The sequence below is a fragment of the Aythya ferina genome, assembly GCF_964211825.1.
Source record: "Aythya ferina genome assembly, chromosome: 2".
Classification (NCBI taxonomy): domain Eukaryota; kingdom Metazoa; phylum Chordata; class Aves; order Anseriformes; family Anatidae; genus Aythya; species Aythya ferina.
Window position 1 is genome coordinate 146,218,522 of NC_140297.1, and position 25,683 is coordinate 146,244,204.

At 39.1% G+C, this 25,683-nt stretch overlaps 1 protein-coding gene and 1 long non-coding RNA gene across 2 annotated transcripts in view; both read right to left on the minus strand.

The window, feature by feature from the left end:
* The window catches only part of EIF3H (eukaryotic translation initiation factor 3 subunit H), an 83,244-nt gene that overhangs the window by 39,825 nt on the left and 17,736 nt on the right, over positions 1-25,683 (minus strand). Inside the window, exon 2 of the mRNA XM_084507785.1 lies at positions 22,672-22,828. Within this exon, the coding sequence (XP_084363911.1) occupies positions 22,672-22,828 (157 nt within the window). The remainder of the gene's footprint in view (positions 1-22,671; positions 22,829-25,683) is intronic.
* LOC311430870 lies at positions 6,860-16,770 on the minus strand. The gene is made up of 2 exons (XR_014689088.1): positions 14,513-16,770; positions 6,860-11,163 (listed from the first exon to the last, which is right to left on the minus strand). It is a non-coding gene; the product is annotated as an uncharacterized lncRNA (long non-coding RNA).

Genomic DNA, 25,683 nt, shown 5'->3' on the forward strand with positions numbered 1-25,683 from the left:
GTAGAAGCAAACATCTTTCCTTCACTACCACAAGTCACCTTCACTGCCATCTATATGGAGTACAAAACCCTTTGTATTTCCTGATAAACACACGTAAGGTGCAAGGACACTGTCTCCTATGATGGATCACACAATGATAAAGTGTTTTTAATAATTAAAAAAAAAAATCATACAAAGCATGTTCCTCTGAAAGAACAGAGGGGGGAAAACATACTTCTTCATAGGAAAAACTACTTAATGCTCAAGAAATGAGGCATTTCAAAGCTATTACCTTCCCTTTTATAAAAGTAATACACGAAAGGAAAGACATGGTTTAACGTGAAGGGAGATTAGTCTATGAAAACCTGAAAAAATCTTTAACAGAAGATGCACGCCAAAAATAGAAATAAGTTATTAAAAAAAGAAGTCACCAAATGTTCCGGAGCAGATGCCCACATTTTGATTTTGTAGTGTTTACGTAACTGAAGAATTAAAAATCAGATTAGGTGACACAAGGCAAAGGATTACTACCCTCTTCTCTCCCGAAGAGCAGATTATTACAGGTTTATGGTGAAACGCGTTCATTGCTCTCAGATGGTCGGCAATTGTGTTACTGGGAGCCGCAGACAGGCCTCTACGAAACATCACGGCTGCGCTGCTGGCATGACTAAAGGAACACGTGTATTAGGTTTCTATATGAAAGTTCTCTCTTTACTTAGGTTAGCAGCAGGAGTTATTTTAAAGAATTACACATTTACCTCAGCGTCAAAAACTGGAGGGCCCACAGGGTCCCTCGCGGAGGTAAAATAATCACTTCCCATGCAGTTCATCAAATTTCTCAAATGCTGTTTTTATGCGCCGAATTAAATCCCTCAGTTTTTTTACAATCTAGGAAATCAACTTACCTATTTTTAGCCTTTATCTTTCCAAAGAAGGAGACTATGCTCAGAAAGACCATGCTCCAAAAGGCTACTACTTCGCCTGATAAATTCCACTTCCCGTAATCATTTCCCTCCCAGTAACCCCGAATTACAGCTCGCACCACGGTAAACACATTATTTCTCCACATATAAATTCTCCTGTTCTCATTGCTGTGATCTCTCTCTGCCAATTAAATCCCTCTGTTTCTTTCCATTGTCCCTGCTGCTTAAGCTTTGCCTGTTTACTTTCCTGGGCAACTCTCCCTGAGTAAACATAAGAGTAGTAAACCATCACCTGCCTTTCTTCAAGTGCTGCTCCTTGGTATGTTCTGCCAGTCCTCTTTTGTCTTTCTATTTCCTGTTGGCTACCTGGGCTAATCCATTTAAGATTTTCTCTAAGAGCCTTCTGAAGACATTCTTTTCCTTCTACAAACTGTAGGTAAACACTGCCTACTAGCCCATTTGCTGTTTAAAATTAATATCCTAGCTGGCCTGTTCCAACAGCTTGGACCACATCCATTCCTCAGCAGGACGGGCTTCGTAATACCCACTGACTGCTATGGTACCAATTAATTCCTACATAAAGTCTTAGTGATATAACTCCCATTACATGGCATCAAAATGAACTGTTATCGATAAAAATATGAACATCTATTTCTAGCAGAGGTGCTTCTTAAAGAATGAAAATGTATTGATGTATTTTTAAAGTCTAAATTAATAGCGTATAATCTTCAAATCGATACCGAGCCACTGTGAGCCTACTAGTATTTTACTCTTCTTAGGGGTAAAATCTAATTAACTTGCACTAGAAGTAGCCTGTTCGGGGTTTGAAAAAAGCCACCCCCCACACGCACACGCTCCTCCAGGGCTGAATCATTAACTACCGAAAACTTCATTTCCAGCCCACTGCGAAGAGAAACAGCAAACGTGCATTTCAACTAGGTCAGATGGATTGTTCTCTGCAAAAACTGTAAAACTACCTACAAAAAGCTGAGTTTTAATGGGCATTATTATTTTCTAAACCCTTTGTAAAAGGGGCAAAGCGGATAAAGCTGTTCTTCAAATGAGCCCTCCAAGCTTTTAAGTGAGCTCTTCATATTTATTTTTTCCCTGTATCTTTTAAAAATAATTGTGTAAAGCATTTGGGAGGCCCTACGACTTAGCATGACGCCAATTTAAAAGTAGGAAACAACATATTCTTTTGCCAGATTCCGAATAAACTTGATGTCCAGGCCAGGAACAAAGAACCACCATGCTCTCAGATAACAATTTAATAAAATTTGTGGCATCTGAAGTAGCAATCTTTAACTCAGCATGATACTCACAGGCATCAAATTTAATAAAATGACCCCAATAAAAGTTAATCAGAAGTGTTTAAATGTATTGGCAATAAAACAAATTTTATGGCCAGTAGAGTCAGTTATCTTCTGTGTGACAAATTAACTGAGCACTGAAAATGGGTGATGCATCAGTACCACTGCAGCAGTGAAAAATGCACAAATGGGGGAGAGAAACCCCAAGCAGAAGGAGCATGAAAATGAATAAAAGTCCCACAATGCCATATATTTTGTACTACACAGAGGAAAACAAACAAACAAAGGTGTTATTCTTCAGATGAAGACCATAACTTCACACCAACAGGTGCCCCAATAATGCCTGCTCTTTAATTACATCCTGAATGCAGAAATACCACTATTAAGCACTAGGAGAAAACAGCTATGATCAAAAGGTCTGCAGGTATAATTACAAGACAAGGGATTAATTCTGCTCAGTTATCACTCATGCAAATTTGAACACGTACCCGTACAAACCTCTAAAATGTGTAACACACCTCATATGACCCTAATTAGCTGACTTGGAGGTAGGATAAGCTAGAGTGAGCAGGTTAATATTACACGTTTGCAGTACATCACAGGTATCAATGCCTCATTTCCAAAAATGTTGTCAGCAGATGCATCTAGCACAAAACTACTCAGATCATTTTTGAACTCTAAAGCTTTTGAGTTTGCTCCCTGAAAACAACATATTACCTTCCCAATCACAAGTCACCTTTGTACCACCTAAAAAGTTCCTAAAATTGTCTCTAGTAATAGAGACAAGCTCTGTAAATCTCATTTTTTCTTTCTGAAAAGATCTCTAAAAACCTAGTTAAATTATGTTCAGCTCCAGTTGCTCTTATTTCAAGGAGGAGTTACCATAAAACTTTACTTAAACAAGATGCAGATGAGAAAAGCAGAACGATTAAACAGTAGGTTTGGTATAAAAATACATATAAATCACAAAAAAAAAAAAAACTTTGTCTATCTTGAATACGTGACCTTCTGATTCTGCCTTGCAACATGAGCTGCTTTACTATTTATTAAGTAGTCAAAAAAGAAACGTTCTCTTGTGAGGCAACAGCATCTGAAATGAATGATTAAAACCAATTATCAGGCTTGTCAAGTCCACAGTATCTTAAGGAAAAGTCCTGCTTATTTATTTTTCTTCCCCAATGCCGAGGTCAAAAATATGTGTTTTTCAAAACTATGTGTTTTGCTTATTGAGCGCATGGCTCATACCAGCTTCCTTTCACCACCTCTCACTCCGCGTCTTAAAAATAGAAGAAAATCACTACTAACAAGAACTGGTACATGGAATAAGGAAATCACGTTCCACGGGGGGAGCGGGGCAAGTGGCCAGTTTTTATCCACGTGCACTTCGAACCAAAATAAAAACTGTCACCGCTCCAAACATTTTTAGGCACTCGTCTATCTTAAGCATTACTGTACTCAGTCACGTTTCTAAAGATAGAGCTCTGTACGTATTACAAAGGATGCAGCCTGTAGCACAGTTTCCCTACAGGACAAATTTAATTTTCATATTCCAACAACTCCTCAACTTAAATACCCCATATATTATTTCCTGGCACATAGTAGCTTCTCCTCAGTCTTGTCTTTATAACCAGTATAGACGAGGAACTTTATACAAGCGTGGCTAAAACAATTAAAAAGATAGCTCCGATTGCTTTATTCCTCAGGTGGAAAAGGCCAATTAGGAATAAACTAACTGCAAAAATTGTTTTCTTTGGAGCATGGAGAGGTGCGTTCCTATGCTGAATAGCACTGCCATGACTTGATGCCTGTAAGGTCTAGCAGAGACAAAGCCCTGCCTCACCGTCAGCTGCCAGACCCTCGCCCGCAGCCTGGCGAAGGAGCAGGGTAACTCAGGCACCGCTGCTTTCTGTTTGATCGCCTCTCAAAGTGGCGAGAACAAGGGGAAACAAACAGGGAGGCTCTGAGCCACCTGTATGCTGAGAAGGGGAAGAAAGCAAAAAGATTCAAAGTCGTTTCACGGCAAAACTCTGCTCTTCAGGGTCTCAAAAAGACTTTTTTAGTGAGCTGCAGTGCTTGTAACTCACGGCTAAAAGCGCGCTTGGTTTCCCCTTCCAGCAGCTCCCTTCAGTTGCCACCTGGAAGACCACAGTTCAAAGGAGCACAGAGGGGGGAAAAAGCACAGAAAAGGAGCCCACACAGCCGAAGAGCTGGAGGAATAAGAAAGCAAGGGTAAGTTATTGCCTTTTGTTTAGGGAAATTAAACACCGTGATGTTTGGCATTCCAGATTAGCGAGAGAAAAACTTCACATGTTTCTCCCCCAACTACCCAGGCATCCCAAAGAAGTTACTTAAATTCTTCTATGCATCAGTTTTCTTTGACTGTAAACTAGTGATAGTTTACCTCACAGAGAGGTTATGAGGCAATTAACTGATCATAAAGTGTGCCAAGATCCTCAAATGAAAGGTGCTATGCAAGTGCAGGGTATTAATCTCACACTCTAGGTACAAATCATTCTCTTATCCCACCTTATACCTCGTGTTGGCAGCTTTACAACCATTTAAACTCTCTACTACACCGGCTGGCGAGGTGCCCCGCAGCAGACATCTTAGACACAGTGCACTTTTGTGGTTCGGCTACCTACCCTTCGCTGCATAAAAGAGGGCATTTGGTTCAGGAGATCTGCAGCTTCGGGTTGAATGCCCCAACACGCAGCCTGCGCGCTGCACACAGACAGCAGGGTTTCAGCTGCAAGGCGAGGAGAGCCATGAAACTTCTGTCAGCTGCATGTAAGGGAGATGCTGCCAGATACCATCAAGCTCGTATAAAAGCTGTAGCGTAGGGGGAGCACAAGGATCACTGGCCATCTTTGTAAGTTTGGCTTTTAATTGCATACCTTTCAGGCTGCACCTTGGGTCTAGAACCAGTTTTAACACTTGCACTTCATTCATCGTAATGTTTTTTAAATAATATATTTGAAGATGATTTCCTTCTAAATTAATGAAATGATCTGAAGGTAGGAGCAGGCAAGAAATAAGCACTGGAAAATTCACAGTCGAGATTCACCAGTGATATGGATCCAGCCAAAGGGACAGTGCAGCAAAGGGAGCTTTTATCAGCCTGGCCAACAGGTCAGGGTATCAGACAGAGAAAACGGTTTCAAAGGAGGAAGTGCAGGGAAAAAAAGAGCAGCAGTGCAAGCAAGGGCAGATCTGCTCTGCGTTAAGAGGAGAAGCAGTGGGAAGGAAAGAGAAAGATCAAGGAGAGAACAGAAGATAGCCGTTAATCAGCTATTACGCTCGTGCTATCATTCGGCTGGGAGATGGGAGAGACTTTGGGAAGGAGGTGCCAGTAAAAATGAATTTAGCACGAAGTGGTGTTCTACAGAAAAGACAGAAGAAAAAGCAACTCACTTCAGGAAGTTAAAGAAAATGCAGCATTTTGTAAGGTTCCAGATAGGATGGAAGAGCCACAGTTTCAGAGCCTGCACGTGTGGATGACACGATGACAAGGAAGCCGACTCAAAGACAGCCCGATGGGGCACTACCAAGGAAGTGCAAAACAAACCATGGTGATGATCAAAGTTCCACGACACCAGCTAAATACACTTCAGTTCTGCATGCGCTAGAGCTCTGACTTCTGATTTAGTTGTATAAACAAAGCCTTCTTTTTTTTTTTTTTCTCTTCCAACAGCTCAGAAGCGCTTTGCCATTCCCCAAGCCTGAAGCAGAAGTCCATTTCCATTCTCTTCTTCCAAATCTCTTTTGAATGTTTTTCCCTTTCCATGGAGCCAACAGCAACAGCGTTTTATAGATGTTCAGTGCACTATACACCTTTCTGCCATGCAGAAACAAAAAGGAACACGCATATACATTTACAGAAGCCCTTACTGCAGAAGAAAAGTATTCTGCAAGAAAAATACTGACTGCATTTCTGAGTATTTAATACATTTTTAATTAAAGGACTGCTGAAGTATTTAAAAACACCTGATCTGTTATGTTGCTCGTGTCACAATACATTAACTCTATTCCTACCTAACAAAAGTGATCGTTTGTTAATTTGGAAGGCTTTGAATTGATTTACAGACAAAATACAATTAACATTAGTAAGTAAATTTAATGAAAGCTTCAGTTATTTAGCTGTGCCTACAATTCTTTAAACATTTTAGTGCTTCTTGACAATACCAGGAAAGATGATCGTGTTTTATTGTGGTATGATCGTTACCTTTCACGAGAGTGCAAGATACTTCATTCCCTTAACAGTTTCCTGTCATTTTCAGGAAGTGGGGAAGGGCTTTTATCTGAGCCAAAGATCTGCAAGACTTTACTAGGAAAGCAAATCAAGAAATAGCCTATAAGAAAAAGTCTACCTGAGTCAAAAGACCAAAATTTGGCAGCATGTTTCCTATTAACGGCTTACACAAAAGTGTGCTGGTAAAAGTAACTAATACCCAGCAAATAACCTACCCAGGCTTACAAGAAACAAATCTGTTAATCAACTGGTTTCCATAGCTAAACACACACATGGCAGAAAGGCTTCAAATACAGCACAAGTCTGTGCCTCTTGTGTAGCTGACATAAGACAGTAAAAGAGGATGGGGGTGTGTATTCATACTTGGCTTTGACACAAAGATGAAAGCAAACAGAGGATGATTTTTATTTGCTCAATTTATTTATGTACATAGCGTTAAGCATTGTGTCATGTTCAAGCACTCAGAGAAGCAGAGGCATTGCACGAGTCAGTGCGGGTCCCGCAGTGGGTCACGAACCTCCCCAGGGATTTTACCTGGGATCTGCCACCCGTGCCACCTGCAGCACTCACTAAGCACAGGCAAGAGGATCTAGGGCCACCAGAGCCAGCCCAGCACCTTCCATGGACATGTGTGGAAAGAGATTTGCTTAAGCCTTGCAAGCAAATCAGACTACAATAACCACGTGAATTTCTGAAGGAAGGAGACAGGAAATAAACAAGCTGGCTGCATGTACACACTGCATGTGTATAAGCTGAAAACGCTGGGACTGCAGCATTGCTTTGAATGCAAGAAATGACATTCAAACGAATTTAAAAAATTAGCCTCAAAACTAAACTTGCTCTGAAAGAAAAACCATGGATTAGTGAAACAGTTGCATGTATTTAATGAACTTGAGTTTTACGTTCAAATTACTAAACGCGATAAAGGAAAACTACATACAGCTTTAACTTCTGTGTAAACAGGCAACAGAAAAACAATACAGGATTTATTTTTTTTTTTTTAGTAAGGGGGGAGATTTTACCGTATTTCCCCCAAGCACGCTAAAATAATCCTCCCCAAATGGCCCATTATTTTCTCATGTACTGTATCTCAAAGTCATTAGGACATTATACTCTATTTACCATGTTCACATCAACTGCATTCCTCTGTGTCAAAAGGGAAAACCCTGCAACATATACAACTGAGTGAAACGCCAAATAAAAAGTGAAGCATTATTTCTTTGTATTATTCAGAGATACTTGAAATATAGCTTGAGAAACTTTCACACTACGCAGAGTTTTCCATTTCAGGACACCAAATATTTTCAGTGAAATCAAGCTACATTCCCATCGCTTGCTGTACAAAGGAAGAGGAGCACACGGGGGTGGGAGGGTATGGAAAAGATTACCACACAAGTTGATCACATTACAGATGTTAAAAGGCATAGATTTGAAAAGTTTAAAAGTAATTTAAGATCTTTCAAACTCAGGATAAATAGAATAGAATAGCAAGATCATAGGGACAGAGCTGCAAGTCGTTTGATACCCGTTTCATCCCATTTTGGTACAGCTAACTGTCGTTTCTGGTGAGGGTTTGGCTAACTCAGCCCTACCCACCTCCTTCAGCCTACTGTTGTGTTGTACCGTCCTTACATCATTCCTCCTTGCAACTCCCCTACCCCTCCATTGACAAAAATTACACCCACTCTTCTTTTGTTGCCATCTTGAACATGCAAAAGCTTATTTTTTTTTCCTTTTGTAGAAACCTTTTCCTTACTAGAGCCAACCAAGTGTCCTTTCGCTGTCTGCTGCAAAGATCCCAAAGACCCAAGAGAACTGAACCACATCCCAGTTGAGAATTATCGTTATCCTTAGCATGAAACATCAGCTATCATCCTTAGCTTTTTTTTTTTTAGTAACAGTGCTGAGTACCTGATCAACAATGCTACTTTTCTTGCTGAGTTTGAGTCTGAATAATATTCTTAGGTATCCATTACCAAATGCACAGATGCTATCAAACAAGGTGGTTCTCAGAGCTCTGCCAGTCAGCAAAGCCTCAGAAAGTTACAGCCACCTAGGTGTTTAGGGTATAGTGAAGGTTTTATTTCATCTCCCTAAAAGTGCATCAAAAAACATTAAGAGAAAGGATAAAGACAGGTATTTCCCATATTCAAGTTGGGAAAACAGATCGTTTTTATGAATCTGTTACCAAATGGATTTAAGCATCCTTTCCTTCACGTTAGACTTTAGGTAAGTGAAGGGAAAGCAAAGAAAAAGCACAAGGAGCCAAAAAAAACAACATCACACAGAGTGCAGAAATAGAACCTGAAGCTGGACCAGGACCCTCAGCGTGTTGAGGAGCTGCACAACCACTCGAGCCGAAGCTCTGCGGCTACTCCTGTTCACCCCAGCCCCTAAGGGACCAGGCACAGAGTGCCAACACAAACACACTGCTACGGCCGGCCCCACCAAACCCTCCACCCAAATGGCAGCACGGAAATCCTGTGTGCTCACAAATCCCTTGAGCTCTCAGAGCTTATTAGGATGCTCTCCATGGCCCGATGCAGGGGAAGCCCAGCTGAAAGCTATCTGCTGCTCCTCCTTCCAATCCCATGTTTTGTCCTACAAGTGGCTTTGTTCTGAGGTGGGCATGTTGAACGAGCATCTTTCCACACCCATTCCTGGTCTGAGTAGTGCCTTGCTTTTTCTAATCCTTCCTATTGTGTGAGATTAAAATAGAAAACACAGCAGCGACAAGAACACTGACAATATAAATGGCCAACTCCAAATGAAGTTGTAATCAAAGCATCAAGTAGCCCATAAAACCCAGGTGGCTCCAGCTTATCACCCACCGTATTCCTACTTTCAATAGGCCCTTTTATTAAACTTCCAGGTGACAACAGAAGGTTTGCTGCCAATTCCTTCATTTCTGGCTCTGCTTATGTATCTGGTGTATTTTGATAAGGAGGTCTCAAAAACAAACTTATTTTAAAGTCATACTTTTTGCCACAGTTGGCAAAATTACAGAAGCCAATGTGGCTTCGTGTTATTCACTATCTACATAAAGCTAAGCTAATTGCAAAAGACATACCAAATGACTCACGTTTGCCATAGCTTTGACGGGCCACTGTGCTTGTCCTGGGAAGTCCCCAAAAAATAATGGCAACTTTGAGACTTCACTTACAAGTTTCATTTTAAACTTTTAAGATTTTAACAGGAAGAATATAACCTCTGACAGCAAGCACACAAAAGAAATAGGACAATCTGAAATTTTTAGCTTTGTGCTTTATGCATCCAAATACATCGATTAATTTCTCACTTGGAACATCATTGTAAGTGGCTTGGAAGGTTCAAACAGCACAGACTGGAGCACTGAGTAACACGAGCCCATTTGCAAATGTCATTTTGAAAAGCGAAACCAAAAGCTCAAATTTCTACATTTGAGGATGGAGGGACTTTTTGCTTTTAATTCTGCATAATTGTATCAAAGTAAAATTTCACAAAGAACTCCCTCATCCCTCACCCTGCAATTCATTATTTCAAGTAGTGTCTTGCCTTTCTCCCCCCCTTCCACGCACATTTTAATTTCTGACCCACTATTTCAAATCCTTTTCAAACAAGACAGCGAGTAAAATTTTTGTGTGGAAAATGGGTTTAGAAGTCTAACTTTTTTTTTTTTTTTTTTATGCTGTGCCATTTAGCCTTCTAAACCCCCCGATTTACCTGTCAGTACTACTGAAATTTCTGTTTCCGAACTAGCCAGTTACCGACAGGCCAGTATTCCACCAGGAGACCTGGCCACCTCCACTCCCGTGTCATTTCTGAATGGTTTGAGCACGTATGTGTTTGCACAACGTTCAGGACACCCGGAGCCAGCAGATGCCTCCAGGCACAAGCACAGTCAGGCATTAATCACGCTGCACTTCCCAGTTTGAGCTCCACGGCTTTCAGGACAGGAGCTGTAACCTTCTTCCAGTTTACATGTGCACGCTTCTCCTCACTCCTCTTACCTTTAGCACTTGGTGCTTATTGAAAAGGATCTTTATATGCCCAACTCTAGTTTCTGTAAACTGATCAACCCCTAACCCATCCTACACGGTCTCCTTCAATGCAGTTTTCCACCAGCAGCATACCACCTCATGATTGTTTTTAACACTGTACTCTTTTAACAGCAATAAGCCTATGAAAAAAATAACACAAAGATGATAAACACAAATAACACAAAGAGGTGTTTCATTCGTACTTTACTTCCAAATTCCTCTTCCTATTTCTGAGGAGAATTGTTGTATTTGGTCTAGTTCCCCTATTCCTGAACACTTGGTGCTGTAATCTTGTCTTTCTTGCACATGATGGAAGCTATGTAACTAGATAGCAAGACATCAAGTCCAGAAAATCATCCCCAGCATGATGACAGAAGAAATAAAAAAAGCCTTGCCCTTGTAAGCTTTAGTTACTCCTCGTAGGACTGAAGAATATGTTTTTCCAACCAGATGAACCTCTTGGCTCAGAGGACGGAGACCTTCAGAATTTTATGAGCAAAAGAGACCTCCATTTTTAAGAGCGCTCGTTTCACTGCACGAGGAAGGCTTTCCAGCCTCTGTGTGTACCAGGAGTGGCACCCAGTGTCCAAACTGCATTCTTACAACAGCGTCTTCAATTTCCTTTTCAAGCCGTCTTCCCTCGCTCCTTTCTCCCCGACTGCAGCCGCAGAAAATCAGCAGCTCTGTGAAACGCACGGCTTAAGCAGAAAGCACGCTTTAACTAAAGCAGTTTACATGAAGCTTTTACCAAACTGTTTTTAATCAGCAGTGCATAGATGAATCAAATTTTAAACTATTTCATACAGAGAATAACTATCAAGTCTGGTAAAATTATTTAATTAAGCTACGTAGCTACGGATTTCAACTCGGAATAAAATCAACATTTGCCTACACCATGGTCTTTCAAGTATACTCAGCAAGTGGCTGAACAGTCACAAGCTGATTTATTTCCAATCACTGTTACTACTTTAATAGCCCAAACCCATTTTATTAAACATGTCTTGTTAAAGCAGAACTAAAAATCACCTAAGGAACTATTAAAAAAAGTACTTTCATGTTTTGCAGCTATGTGGGATTTTAAAAGATGACCTGTTGTGCTTGGCTAAGCCAACTGATTAAAGATGTGTGACAAATCTAGCAAATGAAGTCCTTTTGTTTCCTCCCAAAATCAGAGGGATAAGACTTAAAAAGAGATTCAACACCTGAAGCAAGCTATAAAGAAAGCTTCCCCCAGTTTGCTATAAAAGCCCTGATTTCTACTTTTGTTCCTTCACTATCAAAAACAGTTGAGAGTTACAGAAACTGGATTAAGATAAAACACTCAATAATTAGAAAGAATACCTGATGCTTTAGGGTAATAATTTATTAGTAAGTGAGTCCACAGTACAGAGCAATATGAACCACTAAAAATCAAGATTTTTGCACAAAGAAAAAAAAAAGATGGTGGGAAGATGTATTTCCATTTACATGGGGAAGTCAAATTGCAAGTACTTCTCAGGAATTTTGCCAGTCTTTCAGCTGGTCCTTTTTCCTCTTTCACTGATGTTAAAACCTAAAACACAGAAGTCTGCCATAATCTCTCCCCCTCAACAACTCAGCCTCGCGTTGCCCATTTCGCTATTTGTCTTGTGCGTGCAAGCTGGAGGAATATTACCCGCACCTCTTGAGGAGTCAAATGCCTTGCAGCCGAATGCAATTCTGGCTTCATGCAAATGTAAGATTAGATCTCAGTTACAGCACAAAGATCTCCGAATCAGCTTTCCCTTCTAAATCAAAGGCACCGAATTGGCACAATGTAACAGGTTATCAAGAACCCTAAATTCCCGAAGTTCAGTGTCTGTTCTGTCTCCCTACCTTACCCCTCTAATTTCTCTCCTGCAAAAATGCAAGCTATAAAAGCTCCAAGATGTATCCGGAGTTATTTACTTATAAACACACACACTGAATGAAGAGCACATTCAAATCTTTATTTCCACATTAAGATTTACTTTTTGTTTCAGTAAGACTTCCACTTGCAAACACACACACACAGTAAGTATCTCTCTGTTAGGTGCCTAATATGGCCAGGGAAACCATTTTGATTATTCTGCGCCCGTTTATGCATTGTCCTCCAAAACAATAAGATAGAACAGCGAGAAACTAGCAATTAAGAGAGTCTGAATGCACATCGGGAATCACTAAAATCCACACCAGCCAAGTCAGAAACAATATGACTGATGAATAGGCCATATTATATTAGGATTGTTAGCAAGCGTTAAAAAAATTATCCTTAGCAGATGTCCCTTATGACCTAAATATATCGCACAAAGAACATGCCTTTTTTTCCCCTAAAAAAAGTTTTAAGAAATGTTTCCATTTCTATTATTGAATAAAGCTCCACAATGCTGCATGTCAGCTATAAATATCTGCACTGAGGATATCATACTAGACCTACAAAAATGCACGAGCATTTTACTGAAGAGTAAACAATCTATTTTAATGTGGATTTTTCTACTGCATGAATTTATGCTGAACTCAGGCATGTAATCCAATAAAAGAAATCAAACTGCGTATTCAGCAAACAGCGAAACAAAAGACAAGCTGCATACTATAGAAACTTCTCAACCAACACACCACAAACCAAAACAAAGCAAATGTCTTTAGGTTTGATGGGCAGGAACAACCTTATCTCCAATAAGGGTAATTTTGTACGCACAGCTGATGAGAAGTTATATACATTTACCATTAACTATTACATCTGCAGCTACGCACCCTCAGGTCATTCTTAGTACAGTTTTTAAATAAATTTTTACTTCCCTAATTTTGTCATTATAAAGATTCTGCACATTGACTCATCAGACTACAGCACAAAGTAAGATTTGCTCTGTTTGAGCTCTTCCCATTTCCTCCACATATTTTTGATTGCACCACTGGGTTTAATAGAATTAATCACAAATAATGATAAAATATAGATCTATGCTCTGAGGATTTTTCTCCTTTCTATCAAAGGCTGATATTTCTCCAGAAAATCATTTAAGTTCAGTAATCTTTGAATCGATTTCTTATCCCTTCAAATCCAGCACGTCAGCAGGTTTCCCGTTACGAAGACAGATTTCAACCAAGTCTATTGCTCAAGGATTCAATTCAAGATTTGGTACTGAACCTTGGGCCAGTAACACATCTTAGTCTATTAAGAAATACAAACACTATACACAGAAATGGCATAATGTGGATTTAATGGAGTTTATACTTTGACAACTTATGATTTTTTTCCAGAAAAGAATAACACTACTTAATTTTTCTAGATTATGCAGTCGTGGAAAATCCATAAAACATTATTAATCGAGAAACAAGAACTGATGCCATTTCCTGCTCACTAAAACATCCTTGCTGATCTTTAAAAAAGATTACGGTGACTCTGTTGCAATGCAAGATAAAAAGTGTATTCCTCAGGGAAAAAAATGTTATAGAATAATGAAGTTCATATAAAAAGCTACCATTCTGACAGCCCCCAAAACTGCAGGGATTCACGTTGTTTCTGTTCGCCCCGAGTGCTGTTCCTAGCCTCACCGTTCAGCAACCACTCAGCACCGGTGGGGTTCAAAGCACAGCCACCCACCATCACACACCAGCCTGAGAGCAGGAGAGGGAAGCATCGCTGCGTGCACTCCTACCTGCCTGCAGGGACTGCTGCCAGTTTAAGCTGTTGCAAGACATAACTGTCAGCTCAAAAAAAAAAAGTTTCATGCAAAAGTTACATGCAATTTCTGCAAGAAATCCACTGTTCAATGCGTTTTTCCACTTTTTTCGAATTATGCAAATTATGTCCCCAACAACGCTCTTGTTTTCAGGAAAAAGCATCTATTTTAGGTAGTAACTTTAGAACATCAGCACTTGTGCTTGGCCACAAAACAGAATACATCTGATAAGGAAGATACCTAAAAAAAATATCTTTTGTTTTATATTTACTACTAATAATTATTTCAACCCATTTTCTTTTTTTTTTTTTTTACCCAAGATTTTTTGCTTTGACTGGTTGCTCAAAAGAACTACCTGCATTCCCTTTATTTTGACTCTTGGAATAAGATCCTGGCACATGGGGTTTGTGCCGTTTGCTGTGCTTTTCTTCAGCTCCCGCAAGTTTATTACAGCATTCTTTGGGGAAGGAAATGGCTAAATACTTGCATTAGCAGAAAAGGAAAGGGGAGGGGGGAATGGAAAGAGGCAAGAAGGTGTTAAAAGATCATTCTCTTCCTTTTGGTCCAGACGCACTGGGAGAAGTGTTACCAAAAGAACAAATGAGCTGAGAGTCAAAATAACTAGCCAAAGGCGCATGGCAACACATGGACCATGAAAAATCAGTCTCTTAAGGAAGGACCTGCTGAAGACCAAAACAAACCATGCACAAAGTAGAGATAGAGCAATCCAGGCAGTCTAAATGAATGGAAATTTCCACTCCTGAAGCACCTTGTCTAAGACCAAAGATTCATAATCAAAGATGAAGCAGAAAGTTTTACAACAATGGACACCGCTGTCTTCACAGGGTCTGGGTTTCCTTCTGGATGAAGCTCTGTTTCCACCAAACACACAGCCTAAAACTCCTGCTTTCTTAACTTTTCGGCACCCAGGAAGGCGCCTACCTCTGATAGATGACTACAAGCCTGTCTACCAGGATTTCTATATGTTCTAGCAACTGCCTGAAAAAAATCTCCTAAAAAACAAATGGCTATATCCAGACTTTTTTCATGGTACAGCAAAATTAAAATGTTTGGTAAGAAAAAAAAAGCAAGTTTCACCCTTGCCATATGTTCGGAGTAATATTGTTTCATAAATGGATCTGTAGTAAAGCAGCTACAAGAATTAGCCGGGACTCTGCTTACAGTAGGAACTAACACAGCAGATATTCTTTACCACAATATTTCAACAAATTAATGATAAAATATAAACATGAGGTCATTTGTATCTGGGTGATCTGAAGCATGGAAGAATATATGATGCTTTCATATTAAGTTTGCATATACCCAAAACTGAACAAATAATACATTAAATGAATTTGTAGAAATCAAAATAACCTTCAGACTCTGTACTCATCAAAAATGAGTTGAAAATACCTTCTGAGTAGTCAGGGAAAATAACCTGTACATTTTTTCTCCCCTAACAAACACAGAGCATAAGGCTGAATATTTTCAAATGACTAACATGAAATTCATAAACTAAACCAATACCTGAAATTAAAAAAAATATATGTAGATTTTTAATATTTTTATTTGCTTATCCTCTTCTGTACAATTTGATTTCTTTAGTTAGAGTTTAGCCTATTGCATTAGCAAGAAAAATCAAATTCAGAATCTGTCATTTGCAGTATTTTACCTACATTGAAGAGAATAAGAAAGAGAAATTGGGCTTTCATATTGCTGACTACATCAAAATTGCTGCATTTCTGCAAGTGTTGAAGCTATATGAAATATCCATCTAGCAAACCAAACAATTGTATATCGTGATTATAAATAAAGAACACAGTTTAGAGCACACAAAGCATGAAGAAAAATCTTTTGACTTTAAGTTCAAAACTTGCACCTCGAGAAATACTTGAACGCAAAATTTAGGTGGATACAAATCTTCCAGCTCATTTTAGTGCTGCTAAAAGACAGCTGCCTGCAGCAAGCTCCTAACAAATTACTCACTTAAAAGAGATGCTTCTCTAACCTCCTTTTTCAGACTACCAAATGAGCATTCGAAAGCTTACTTTTCAGTAAATTTCAGCGTAACTACAAGCAGCTAAAGGTTTTTTTTTAGGGGCAGTAATAATATCCACCGCGTATGTGGCTTGCAGAAATCAAACCGACTGAAGCTGTCAGGACGTCGGCAGCCGTAAGGTTTGCGTGTTTAAACTCACTCAAGGAAAAGTGTCACGCAGTTTGTGTAAGATCAGATAAAGGATAGCACGGCACGTCTGTGCTTACAGGCAAAATTGCACTGCCTCCTTTTGCAGGGAAGTCTTAATGGGAGCGGACTGAAAATATAATTTTAACATCTGTCGCTTTAAAGAGCGAAATGATTTCTGTGTTTTGATACAACGTTAGATGTTGAACAGAAGGATTTATGTGCTGCTGAAGCACTAAAAATCAATTTTCAGCCCCAGAAGGGCGACAAACACAGCGTTTCGGGGAGCAAGCCCCAGAACAGCCCCGTCTCAGGGGACGCAGCCCCAGCAGCAGGGAAGCCCCCCGGGGCCCCCCGCTCTCCTCAGCGGGCACCTCCGCACGGGAAAGGGAAAGGAGGGGAAGGGAAAAAAAGAAAAAGGAGGGGAAGGGAAAGGGAGAGAAAGGAGGGGAAGGGAGGAGAAGTGCAGGGACGGGCAAAGGCGGCCGCCCCGCCGCAGCCCCTCCGGCCGCGGCCCCGACACGAGGCGGGCTCGCAGCGCCCCCTGGCGGCGGCTCCCCTCAGGCCAGCAGCGCGCAACCTCACCGGCCCCTCGCCCGCCCAGCGGCCAAAATCGCCTCAGCTCCTCACCGAGCCCCACACCAAGCCCACAAACCGCTTCATGGCTCTGTACATCCAAATAATAAAGAAAAAAAAATTCTAACTTGCGGTTCAATATTCTTTTTACATAGAGCACAAACTGAACGTTCATAAATGCATGCGCAAACCTGATGTGCTTTTGCCAGCACTTCAACTGAAAATTCAGTATTTCTGTGGTGTAGCTTTCTTCACAAAATACTATTGGTACTTACAGAAAAACATGGTTGAAGAATCGAGGTAAACAAACAAATAGAGCCAGAACAAAGGTTGTGATTTTCATTCAGGAGCTTTGGGTTCATCTGTCCTGACCTTAGTAAAATAACATTTACATTTCATATATTTAGTCATGGATTTGTTTTTTATAATCGTTCTCTTTTCTTATAAGAAGGGGAAAAATATGAATGATCCTTTCTATTTTGGCCAACTGTTATACCTACATGCAGAAATTTTATCTAAATTATACCTGCCTATTCAGAACAGCCACGGCACGTTCACATTTGGTCCTGCCAACAAGGACAGACACGAGACAAAAAGTCTTGTGTCTTGGCTATGATCTAATGACATTAGGATTTTTACAGCATTAGTAACAAAGGAAATCCTCCTTCACATCATCCATCAGGTCCCTATAGTTATATATGTACTGTTTGGGAAGATTCTGGCTTGACAATACAGAGGCTTCAAGCAGCTTAGGGGTTCATACCACCTCTCCAATTGTACACACAAGGCTGTTTGTGGAGCTACACTATTAACTGAGTAAAAAATACAGCCTCAGAAGATGGCAGCTTTTTTGTTAAGACAGTTTTTAAAAACCTGGGCCAGTCCACTGAGCACCACCACATCTGCATGCTGTGACAGTACTCTGGGAAGTGTAAGGACTCTCACAGCTTTCATCTTGAAGTCCCTACGGTGTCAAACCACAGGCTTAACTTCAAGAAATGCAGCATCAAGTCCTCCAACAAGACAGGAAGGAACTTAATACAGAGAACACTTAGGTCAGCCTCACTACAGTAGGCAACAGTTCAGAAGCACCCATTCAGTCCATCTTTTTATCTTAAATTACCTCTTTTAAAGCCATGTTTCTTTTAGCTATGTAAAGTCCTCTACTTTCACAAGGATCATGTTATTGCAGGTCACTGTGCTGGCAACACTGGAGATAAGGCTCAGTACTATGAACTGCTGATACCATTGTCTGATTAAAAACCCTGAAAAAAACTCAGTATGGGGGACACACATTTCTCTATATGTAACTGCATTCACTCGAGGCTAAATAAAAGCGATAAAAAGGAAATAGTGCAACATTTTCACAAAACACTGTATTATCTTTAGTTGTTACAGAGTGATGATGCAAGTAAATACAACCTACAGCACAGACTAGATAAATACAAGTACTAGAATCTTTACATACTTCTACTCTGAAAACTGACAAACAAAATTGGCCTTCTCAGGTAAGGATGTAATCATGTGAGTGGAGAAGGCATCACCTTTCCATCTATGGCATTTCAATAGGATTCTGATGAAAATATTGTACAGTTATAAAATGAGAAAAATTTACAACCTTCGAGAACTTTTCATTTATAATTATACAATTGTCTCAAAGTTGCTATTGGCACAATTACTATAGCACTTTAAAAGCTAAGATAAATTAAGGTACTAAAATGTATCAGGTTGAAAAAAAAATCTGTTTCAAACTACCTTATCAAAATAATGTCTCAAAATTTAGAGTGAATTACAAGTTGTATACTACATCATTTTCCTGTCCAATGCTATTCATTGAGTAGCTTTTCTTCCTGTTTGAAGAAAATTTATACTCCTTGCATGAAAAGCAAGAGTTAATAACATTGATTGAACGTAACATGCCCCATAAAGACACAATTTGTAGTCCAGAATAGTATGTATTTTCTTCCTAAGAAATAAATCTCTCATGCATTACACCTTTTCTGTAAACCTTAACTGAAAGAACAGCAAACTTCACTCAGACAAAAGCTTTCAAGTGCCCTAAAGTGAAAGGAGTTCTCAGGAAACTAAAGAATCACAAAGACATGCTTGGGTACTGCATCATTTCACTGAAGTGCTTTCACCAAAAATTAGAGCAGAAATCTGATGTTCTCTAAACAGTTTAATCAGGGAGGGGGAAATCACACAAACATAGCATCTTTTCAAGCTTAAGGGATCTCTGCTTTGAGGAATCATTTCAATACCTGTGAGCATTTAAGCACATTAGTAATCAGGAAAAAGCTATTTGAAAGTAAATGGCGGAACAAGAGTCTAGACTACAGCCCCAAAATATGAAAAACTTTGTGCTGAAGCATATTTTGCTGAAGACTCAACAACATAGAACAGTTCTGCAATTTTCCTCCATTAGCTCACACATCAACTGAACTTCACGTACAGCTTTCTAACACAGGTTGTTGGGCTGAAATTCTCCCCAGAAAATACTATGCTACAGCAGGCCATTGTATGTGTTTAAGACTTCCCTGACAGAAAAATCTAGCAAAAAATATTATACTTCATAAAAAACAATCTCAGGAAGATGACACTACAAGAGAAACTTCCTACAATGAGAAATACCTGTGGATTCATAAGTGTTAGACACCCTTCCAAATTTATAATAAGAAATGAATCCTAAAAAAAAAAAAAAAAACAAAAAAACACATCTCCTGCTTTCTGCAGTTTCCAGAATCAGTCCAAGCTGCTCTGCAAAATCTTACACAAAAAGAAAAAGTGGTTGTTTTGTTGGTTTTGTTTGTTTTTGTTTTTTTTTAATCCAAAATTTCATTTTTAAAGGAATTTTGTTGAGGCTAATAGCCAAAACTTAGTAACAGCTCAGGTATTAGCCATAAAAGACAAAATGGCACCATTTTTGAAAAGCGTATTTGAAGAAATACATGTAGATTACTAACTGTTGTTAGTAACAGCTATCTTCTTCCAACTGATTCTTAAATATTATATATTTAAGTACCTATTTCAAGTTTAAGTTAAGGGCATTTTCTTAGCACCCTCATAAATGTGCTTCATATTAGGTTTCCTCAGTTTAAAAAACAAATCATTAGCTTTAATGTCTCTTGCCAAATACTCAACAATTTGTTTGCTCAAGTATCACCCTCTCGTGTGCAAGGTTCATACTCCTAACAATGATCACCTCAAGACCAAAAGGTAAACGAGTATTTTTCAGGTGACACATTCCTACAGCTCCTGCAGAATGATACAGAAGAAAAACTTTAGTGCATTAACTCAGTTCTCACCGTAGCAGATTAGGAGTTTGCCAACATATACCTGCACCCTCAATGCTCTTCCTGCAGGAGGTCAGCTGGGGTAAAATGTCCCTTCAACCTATGCTACAGTCCCCGGATTAATACAAGATCAAGTACGGCTGAAGACTGCCAAGAAATGTGTTTCTCAGGCCCAGAAACATAGACTCAACAGGATTGTTTCTATTCCAATATCTTAGATAAAGGAAAAGAGAAAATTCAAAAGATACACTACACAAGAAGGAAGGACAATATTCAGACTAAAGAGAATAAGAAGTTGAGCACCTTCCTGGGTGACGGGGCACGTAAGTGCAAGAGTTTTTCTTCTTTCCCTTGGTATCTCTGGCCCTAAATTTGTGCAGACACAAAGCCTGTCGTGGCACTGATTTAACTTACAAGTCTTGAGGGGAGGGAGTTGCTTGTTTGGCTTGGGTTTGAACATCCTGAATTTCAACGTTCTGGCAGATAAGAGATTTTCCTGCTAGGAAATTTGCACCTAAAAAAACTCTTTTGATCTGTCAGAATGCTTGAATAAGAAAACATAGCTTCAGGGAAAACAAACAAGGCATATTTACAAAACATCGCTGTTTTTCCACATTGGCAAGACAGAAGACAACTCTCTATTGAGGCTAAAAAGGAACCAAATGCTCAACTGGTTACCTCAAGAGCCATTTTCTTTTGGTTTTCATCTTCCCCAGCCTCTACTACATGGGCCAAAGTGCTGAAGAGGCCCTAAGTAAAGGGAATGCAGACTGAACAAGAGTGATGTGTGAATGGTTAGGTCTGTTTAAGTATTTTACCAAGAAGGCAAAGAACTTCTCTGTACCCTAACAGGGCTCAACACAGGCAAGCCCCATTTGTGGCTGCAAATTCCCTACTGATATCAGACCCATGTATCAGCATTACTGTGATAGCTGCATTTCCTATGCTGGCTCCAGTCTGCTTTTCTTCCCTGTGCCTGTAAAACGGGAACAGAAGTCTGCCAAACTAAGGCATCCTGGTGAGGGAAGCTCCACAAGCACTGGCTTTTGCACTTCACTTTATTCCAGGATCATTGCTTACTTACATGATCATAGAATCACTTAGGTTGGAAAAGACCTCCAAGATCATCAAGTCCTACTTGTCAAGAAGAGAAAGACTGGTAATGAGTCACTTTTTTTTTTTCCAAGCAGGAATAGCTGAACCTTGCATGCAAGATCACAGGCATACAGTTTCTGTATGGCAATCATCTTGTGGTGAGATTAATCCATCTCAGAAACTAATTATTTCACTCCTTGCTCATCTATCAGCTACACAGAAACAATTCTGCCTTTTTTTTCTTCAGGAAGAAAAACTGAAGCAGTCTGCAATTAAAAATTTAGCTTACTATAGCTCTTCAAAGGCTTAGAGAAGAGAGAAACAATCTTTTAGGCTTTCATAAAATGTAATTCTGATTCTCACACCATATTACTCTAGAACAATTAATATTCCCTTGTTTTGTTATTCTTGAAGTTGTGAATTGTACAATCTCACAACAAAAGCAATAAACAACTAACAAACCCTACCAAGCTGTAAGTTTTAAAACAATCTGTTTTAAAAGGTAGAGTCTAAGATTCTTTTGAAATAAGATATTAATTTAATAATACCTAATCTTATTACAAGCAAGAAAAAGCAGTTTATACTTAAAAATTAAGTAATCTTGCTCAAACTGAATTACCAAAATTAGATAGAATCAAGCTTCCAACCACAACTACTTTTGATTATATTGCCTCTTTAGTTACTCTTGAAGTCAAACTGTCTAAACTCTAACAAAGAAGCATTTCTACGTAGTATCATTAGATAAGCACACACAAAGATTAGAATTGGAAGCCTCTGAAATTTACTTTATAAATTTTATATCATTCTCTGTCAAGTCGACTATACTGACTGACTTTGACAATAAGGAAATATTGCTGGGCCAGCAGGGAAACGCTGAGCCAGATATAAACAACTGATGCTACTTCTGGGTCACTTGGAAAAGCAAAAAAAATCACACATTTTAAACAGTGCTTCTTAAGCTTACCAAACCCTGCCCTCCAGGCTTTCAGTGAGTACTTAATACATACAAATAAATCCACAGGCAGGAATTCTACATTCATAGGTGCATGTTTGTGTGCATACACACACAAGCACACAGGTATTTCCATAGAAATATGTGAAGTCTGTACAAATTCTGTGCTAGAAACTAATGTAATTTCCTGTGTGACAGTCTTACCCTAAAATTTGTGTGTGTATATATAATACGGTAGCACTATCAATTTCTTTATACTGCAGCTGGACACGTAGGATGGGATTTGAAATTTATACCTCAAGTCAGACAAAAACACTGATCATATACAAGCTTCTAGTTGCTGAGAAAAAACAATCCTTATTTTGCACACGTGATTTTTTTTACCTCAAGTTTTGCAGAACTGTAACCATTACCTTCATCAAAGTCTGCATCATCTTCTGTATGCTGAGGAAAAGGGAAGCAATTGGTGATTTCAAGTCTGTCATCCACCACAAGACCCAGCAGCACTCCCTGGACCACTTCGTTCCCCTGTCCTTCTTCTTGGTAATGTTTAATGATCTTTAACACAACCTAAAAACACAAAGACAAGGAAAATCATAATAGGTAACCATTTTTTTCCTCCAACAATTTTTAAATTCCAAATAGAAAGTCTTAAGTGTTGCGTAAATTGGAGCTGCACACCAAGTAAGCTACTGGCTAAAATAGCAGCAACTTCAATACAGGTTAAAGAACAGCCATTCTAAAATTACAGGGGAATTTAAAAGACCATTAAATGAACAGTCAAAATGCAGTTCTAAACCAATTTTCTGAAACACCTTCTAAAATGAAATATTGATTTTTTGGGGGGTTGAACTTTACTTTCTTGCTGTATCCGTTAAAAGCTGCTTGCAGGGGCAATAAGCTCCCTCCTGAGGGAAACGTTGCACAAGAAACACCATCAAAACACCTTGAAAATAGTTATGCAGAAACTGGTAGGAAATTTTTACAAGGCAGAAAATGCATGTTTTCAAATTATATCTTCTTGCAATTTTACTTCAGATGCTCAAGTAATTTGTATTTGGTAAACTGTGCATTTTATAGGATATTTAATAATGAATGATAAAAGAAAATAGGAGCACAAATTACTTATATTTTTAATAATGCATTTCTCACTTCCTTCCCTAAATTTGAACTCTATGATGAATGATTCCCAGGAGATGATACTGGGAACTGGAACAGTACGAACAATCATCACTCCAAAAGAGTCATTTGCTACAAATGCTTTACACAAGTAAAATTTTGTTTAACAAGAACTAGAACAAGATAAGATACACTAACCACAAAACGCATACTTGAAAAAAAAAAATTGTATTTGGCCCAGCACAAGTGGATTTTATTTCACCATATCCTAATCCATCCAAGCAAAATGCACCAGAAAGTGTCTGATGATCACATTGTTGTTACGCTACTGCTCTAACGTACACTGGTAAATGCCCTGGTATAATGGATTTCAGCTCAATCAATTTGAGAACAGATTTGGTGCAAACAGTGGTATTTACTGATGGGGGAGAGCTCATATTTACTTATCAGAAACATGTATTTGTCCCTGTATATTTTTCTCTAGCTTCTTCCCAAGTTAGCTAGCATAATTACGTCACAATTTTAAAAACACCCTTAATGAACCAGAGCCATGGTATAGGTTAAATGGGAGATCAAAAGTGATTAGAAAAAAACCTTTACAAATAGATTTCTTTCTTGGGGCAAAATTGGAAGTGAAATGGAAATTAATTCTGAAAAAAAGAGCAACAAACAAGAGCTAAATCATCTCAACTTACCAAATGTCTTCTATCACTGAGAAGACATAAAAAAATATTCAACTTGTGTTTAGCATAGATTAGCTAAGGTTTACCATATATTTGCCACAAGCTCCATCTTCCACAGCCAAGGAATCCATAGAAGAATATAATCCATAACTAGCCTATTAATTAATTACAACATAGCATGCTCTCAATTTGCTAAATAGCTATTTTCAGTATGTTTATAACCCTATAAGCCTCATGTTTTCCACTGATACCCTCTTCATTCATTCTCAAGTTCTCTATGCACATTGACTGGCCCCATTACTATAATTCCTGTTTTCTCACTGATTCTGCTCCAGAAGCATTATATGATGTCAATTTTATCACAGCATTTCTGATAATAATTGCTCACAGAAAGCGGCAGCAAATTAAAAGCGCATGGGCTGTCACAGAGTATCAATGATTTTTCAGGAAGATAAAACCAGGCATTCAAATGCTAACCAAGTCCTCCCATACGCGATAAAGCTGTTACCTAAGTCAGCAGTTTTCCATCTTCAACCTGAAGACCGCAGCAGAGATACAGACCCCAATTTAGGCTCATCCAGGCAGATACAGACCCCAAATTAGGCTCACTTACAGGGTTGTTTTCTAAAGGAGTCTCTAAGAAAGGTAGCAGAAAAGTAGCTCATGAGCTCACTTCTCTGGATTTCACACCCGTTAACAAGCTGCAGAAGTTACGGTTTATGACTGCCCTGGAAAATACATTAGCTACTGAAATCATTTATGAAACGATAAATGATCGTGAAGTCTGAGAAATGCACCCGATGACACATCCTTGTTTTCATTCTGTTCTTTGTTCTGGAGAGTTTCAGTTAGCACATAACACACAAGCCTTTAGTAGAGCATGCTCTTAAACTTGGATTGAAAAACCTGCCATTAAAACACTACCATATGACCGATGTGGAAACAGGCACCAAAATGTTTCAGTCCTAAGAGCAGCCCTCCAAATGCAGAGTTTGCTAATCCAGAGCTGATCGCGGTACAAGCAGCAATGCCACGATCTAACTGCATAAACAAATGCTTCAAACTGAGTAAACCTCAAAGAATGCTAACTCATACCTAGGTGTTTCCCAGAAAGATGCTATGCTTATAAAGCATCAGAACAGGAACAGAACGGTTTGATTGGTCTGAAAAGAATCGCACTAATACAACACACTGAACTACAAATCAGTTCTTCCAAATGACACAAATATCCCAAAGAAACCTAAATGAACACCAGTATCACCAATCTCTCATCCAATGCTGATTCACTTTCCAAATAGTTTAATTCCCATCTACATATTCATCCAATAAGATGTGCTGCCTCTTTGTACAATCTGTTTTAAATACCCTTAGACCCACCACTGCTTTGCCACAGCCACATGAAACGAAGAGCAACCAAGCCACATCCCTGTCATTGCATCGCAGCGACAGCACGTGCAGGGCCAGCCAGGAACGGCTACATACTTGAGTAAAAAACTTGTCAATTTAATTTGACTTACTATGAAAATATATACTTAAAAAAAAATCAGCTGATACCTCTGAACATACAAGTCATGTAACAATCACGTGTGCAACTTCGCAAATACAGTTAGTGTGTAAGAAATA